Here is a 6,000-nt window from a genome sequence, read left to right as displayed (position 1 = left end):
TCACCAGATTTGTCTTCTGCTTTTCTGCACATGTTCCCGAACCACTATAATCTGTTATCTCTGGACTTTTCTGTAAATGGAGCTGCTTTTGGCTTCTGCTCTTAAGTCCTCTTTTCTTTTTCTGTTCCACAGTGTGCATCCTAGCCCCCCCCTTCGTAGTCTGTAATAGCAGATGTATTGGATTTTGCATGGAGACCTTTATCAATGAGGGTAAAAGGGCAGGGTTTTTGGAGCAAACTATACAGGCCTGAAACACATATCCCCTGGCTTGCTTTACTCCTTTAACAAGATGAATTTGCCATCCCGTTCAGCATGTCTGCTTGTGGAGCCTTCTCTTCTCAGACTTTGTTGAAGCTGTTCTTGAAAGTGATTTATATTTAAGACCACCTAGAACACAGATGGTGCCTGTTTGTGATATCATCTTTCTGCTGGAAAATTTAAATATATGTCCTTTTGAACAAACTCATGAGGCTGTTTTTGGGGGTCGTGATTTGGAAGATTGTTTTCTGCAAGAGAGTATCTGAGTTGCAGGCTGTCATGGGGTTGAACCATTTTTGGTTTTCCTTAGGGACAGGGTTACGTTTAGAACAAATCTGTCATTCATGCCAGTAGTAGTTTTGGAGTTTGTTTGACTTCAAGTCATCATTCTCCCTGTATTCCTTCCTGAATCTTTAAACCAGGGCAAAAGTATTCTCCATTTGTATGAGCGCTAACAACTCAAATATTACTTTGACAGAACTAAGGCATTTAGGAAAGCTGTACAGCTGTGCATTTCCTATTATAGGACAAGATAGGGCAATCCATGTCAAAACAATTTCCAGATAGTAGTTCCTTGCTATTTCTTTCTGATTTTCCCACCATGGCATATCACTTAGAGGCAAGCACATTCTTCCAGACCCTGGGCCTCTTGAGGGCATATTGGAAAAGAATGGAATCTAGAAGTATTCTAGAGAGAACTACTTGGTCCTCTGTACATAATTTTACGAAGCACTACTTCCTGGATTCCTTTACCAGGTCCAGGACAGGCTTTGCTAGGACCATTTTCTAGGGGTCCTAGATTGTAATCCTTCCTCCACCCAAGTAGGATAAGATATGATAATCTATTCATAAAGCAAATGCTGCTGCAGCAGTGATCAAATTATGCAAATAGTACAGTTGTATAAGTAAACTTATAATAGTAGATGTTTGATCACTGATGCAGTAGCTGTTCCCTCCCTCCATCCCTCAGATTTTTGTATGTTTTTTGTTGTCAGGGTGTGGACATATATATTTTTTATTTTCCTAGTACTGACCTGCTGGGGCCCAGTAACTTCTGTACTTCTATTAGACCTATCAAAGGCCTTAGACACAGTATCACACCCTACGTTATTACAACATCTAGAAAAACTTGGATGCGTCCTTAGAGTATTAACCTGGTTCGCCTCCTACCTAAGTAGTAAAAAAAAATCTGTTAAATGCAAAACCAACAATCAGAGTATCTGGCCAATAACACAGGAGTAACACAAGGTTCTATTTTAGGACCCTTACTTTTTAATATATTCATTAATGATCTCAATAAAGCCTCCCAACAAAACATACTTATTCAATATGCTTGACGATTCAACTATCATATCTTCCTTCAATAATTTCTCTAACCTCCAAAACATTACCCAAAATTCATTTGCATCCATAGAAACCTGACTAAATGATGCTCAACTAATGTTGAACCCCAACAAAACTAAACTGTTACTATTTTCATCAAAACCACCAGCCACAGATTTCAAGATTTTTTCACAAAACAATATAGAAATTGAACAAATGAAAAGTTTAAAGCTTCTAGGAATCACCATTGATGATAAACTCTCTTCCGAGCAACACATTCCCAATACAGTAAAAAAAAAAAAAATCAAACTTGCAAAACTATACCGACATAAACTTTACTTAGATAAGCAAACAAAGATAAAACTAGCAAGCACTCTACTTTTCCACTCCCTCTTGCATAGAAGTCCCATTTTCACAAACCTCCATACATCTATTAGTAATAAGCTACAGTCTTACTATAAGGTAGCCAAATTTGCCTCTAAAATGCCTAACCGCTCACACCAATGCAACCTTATTACTATCCTGTCCTGGCTTAATTTTCACCACTATCTCCATAACTCCCAGTTAACACTCGCCCACAAGCTAATATTCAAACCTAATAGCTGCCCAGCACTCCAGTCTGTTCTACACACACACACACACACACACACACACACACACACACACACCCAGCTAGTACCCTCCAGTTCACAAACAAGCAAATCTTAAATGTAACTAAACCTAACAAAAGAGCTGGACAATGCCTATATTCCTTTAATATTGCAAAATTGTGAAATGCCCTACCTTCTAACATTACTCAGCTTGACATAAATGCCATAAAAGCCTTCAAAATCCTTCAAAACTGCACTAAAAACCCACAAACTAAATGATCCTACCTGCACCTGTGAAATACAGTGCAAGCCTCCTTAGTCCTACATACTTAACTACTCAGACCCTACATGTAAAACCTCTACTACATTAACTGCTTCCTCTTTATATTAGTAGTTTTTCCAACTTACCGTATTGTATTTGCACTTATGATTACAGTATGTAATTGAAAAATAGTATTTTACTCTGTATCATTACTGTGTAATAATATTTAAATGTTCTAAACTCACTTTGTACCAATTTACCTATCCTATGTACTGTATGTATATCTCTGTATTAACTCTGTATTTTGTGTGGAACATTACAATGTCTGTGGAGCTTTTCCCGAGCCTCCACTGAAAATGGATTTCTGACCCAGTGGACTTTCCCAGTCGATAAATAAATAAATAAATAAATGCAGTAGGGGTAATACTCCACAGCTCCCTCACTGTTTACCAAGTTCTGTGTAGTCTTCCTCATAGTCCACACTTTCTCACCTTACCAGCTCTGGGTCAAATCCCAGCTTCTCATGACTGGTTGTTAGTCATCTTCTCTCCCATCTCATGGTTCCAGCATCTTATTAGGATCCAAACTTCTTATAAATTCTTGTGGTCAGACAGTGAGCTTTTCTCTGCCATTCAGGCATTTTTCTTTTGAAAACAGGAAAACTGCTTCAACAATACTGTTTATTTTGGACTCTCGTTACACTGTATAGAGTTGAGAAGCAATCTCTCTTTCTGCATGATGCCTGGAATTCTGTTGAATGGACTTTTCTCTCCACCAAAGCCTGATGTGTCTCCTTGTATATTTTCTACCCATTTGAGAAGATATTCTGAAATCCAGTAGATGTAACCATCTGAATCTCAGCCTAGCCTCTCAGTAACTGTAAATGTTTGGAATAAAACTTACTCCTATTTTACATAGCATAGAGCAAGTAATCATATCCCATAGACATCATGATACCACCAATGAACAACATCTTTCTCTTTTGCAGGTTTTGCCAGAAGCATCTCTTTCTGCTGGTATGACTACATTTTAACCAGTATGGGTCTCTGCAACTTTCTGCTGGCAAAATTTTGAAAATAGGTTCTATTTGCCCTCATGTGAAACAGCAGTCCATTTATTTATTTGTACCTTCATGAAGTTAATACAGTTAACTTCCTCCAACTTCACTGGTATTGCAGAGAACCTCAGATTTTTCTCATTGTGCTGTATTCCAAGTGCACTTAAAAACAGACACACATCTTCATTGGGTGCCTCAAACTCTGTCAGTCTGTACTTCATTTCTGTGTCAAACTTATTCAAATGTAGCAATTCATAAGCTTAGTTATTTAATACTTCTATATTTTCCAGCCATTTTGCTTCTTGTATAGTCTTCAAAAGCTGCAGTTATTTGAAACACTTCTGAGTGGATTGATCTATTTCTCCTCCTAGTTTACTGCAAACCATCTCCTGCATTTATGCTGCAAATAAGTCTGTTTTCTGCTTCTCAGCCAAGAAATTCTTCCTAGCCACAAATTTTCTTCTTCTTTTCTAGCTGATTATTTTCTTTGCCAACATGCAGGTAATGTTATTGCTAACTGGTAATTTACATTTCCTCCATATTTATAGCCTTTATTGTTTTTTTTAACAGTTTGTAGGTTTTCATACCAGAAAAGCTCTAGTTAGTATGCTGTTCAGTCCGCCTGTATCTTAAAACCATGTAATTTCCTTTTTTGATGATCCAAATGTTACTGCTTTAGCCACTCAACCATTATATGGTGCCCTTGGAGAAGTGAAAAAGTAAAGAAACTGTAACATAAGGGACTGGTCATATCTCTGTGCAGCCACACATATATGTATATATTTACGCACACAAATACTCATGTATATGTATATTTAATTACTGATTTGTATCACTTTTTTGATCTAGATAAGCCTGCTTGAGTATAAGTTTCCTTTATTAATGGGATCTGGGACTATCATCTGGTTGAGTGACTTACTCTGCCATACAAGTTGCAAGTGGATGTTAAGAGAATCAAACCTAGAACAATAAGATGAAGCTCATAGGCAGTATCCTTAACTCTGTGAGCTAAACTGCCAGACACCTTGCTTAGTTTAAATAAGTAAATAAATATATATAAACATGCAGTTTGTTGATACTAGTGTATGCCATCAGACCCACTGTATTATTATGAATCCCCTGGATTGATCTATTGTAAAACAATGGAGAGGTTGGGAATCTAGTTAGACTGAAACTGTTCAGTCTGGTCCATGTGTCAAGTGATTGAAGCATTGCCCTGCTGGTGTTTTTTGTGCAGTCTTCATCACACGTGAGAAGCATTGTATAAAATACTTTTGCAAACTTCATAGGCCATCACAAATAATGTTAAGCTTTGTGAATATGCAGGGAGGGATGTGTACAAAACCCACTTGCTGCTGGTACATAGTTTGTAATAGGGTAGCAAAGCACAGTTAGCCATCTATCAGTGTGTTGATAGTTGTGTTAACATCCCTTCATACCTCTCAACTGTACAGATTTTCACAGAATGTCCAGATTTTTACCTCATATTTTTGGTCTGTTTTTCATAAAATTATGCTTTTCTGCAAATTAGTGGCAAGTCATTAAAGATTGAATTTAAAATGACAGACATTTGAGTTTCAGACCTCACCAACTTCAGAAAATTCATGCTAATACAAAACCTGTTGTTCTATGAACTTTCTAAGTTTGTAAGAGCAATATTTAAAAATTGCCCCTATTTTTGGGCCTTTCCCCCTCTTATTTTTGGTTTTATACAGATTTCTTCCTCTGAGGTCGAGAGGTATGCATCCCTTGGTTTTATTCAACTGTAAAAAAATGATAACATTTTTTTTCCTTTTTCAGCAGTATTTTGATATGATGTTTCCCATTTTTTAAGGGTCTGTGACATTTGAAGATGTTGCTGTCTCATTCCTGAAAGATGAATGGAACATTTTAAAGCAGTCTGAAAAGGAACTGTACAGAGATGTAATGAGAGAAAACTATGAAACTGTGACTTCACTTGGTAAGAAAGGAATGGTCTGCTTGTCAGTTTTGTACAATTTTATTAAGAAAACTTTACTTCCACCTCTCTCCCACATGTGAAGCAGAAGTGGCATTATGTTAATATGCATGTGGCCAAAAGGAATATAGTCGACATTTTCACATTGTAGAACCCATGTTATTGGTTCATATAGTCAACATTATCACACTGTAGAACCTATGTTATTGGTTCATAGGTGAATACTAGGCTTATTGCCCTTGTGTGATTATTTTAAACCTTTGTAAGTATCCCATTAGTTTTCTATCCTTACACATTTCCAAGGACAGCAGTAATGTACTTACCCATAGGATCTGGGTGAGATGGTATTTACTTGTAGGGTAATAACATTGAGTATTTATAAGGGCTATATTGTTGGAAAAAGCATTGAGGTGCTGCCTCTGTCCATAAGTAATATGGGGTTGGCAATCCTGGGATAAATTTCATCATTAGATCCAGGTTATGCTTGAAGAGTGCCAGGGATGAACTTTGTTCTACATAGATGGGGAATCTGTTTCAGACTAATAGTAACCTC

The 6,000-nt window shown here is 37.1% G+C and overlaps 1 protein-coding gene across 1 annotated transcript in view; it reads left to right on the top strand.

Moving 5' to 3' along the window:
• Window positions 1–6,000, top strand: part of LOC122795582 (zinc finger protein 354B-like) — a 697,034-nt gene that overhangs the window by 544,142 nt on the left and 146,892 nt on the right. Inside the window, exon 4 of the mRNA XM_044063832.1 lies at window positions 5,325–5,450. Within this exon, the coding sequence (XP_043919767.1) occupies window positions 5,325–5,450 (126 nt within the window). The remainder of the gene's footprint in view (window positions 1–5,324; window positions 5,451–6,000) is intronic.

This window comes from Protopterus annectens, chromosome 2.part2 (assembly GCF_019279795.1).
Source record: "Protopterus annectens isolate FY-2018-M chromosome 2.part2, PAN1.0, whole genome shotgun sequence".
NCBI lineage: Eukaryota > Metazoa > Chordata > Ceratodontiformes > Protopteridae > Protopterus > Protopterus annectens.
The sequence above is the reverse complement of the archived record's forward strand: the minus strand, read 5'-3'. Positions and strand labels throughout refer to the sequence as shown.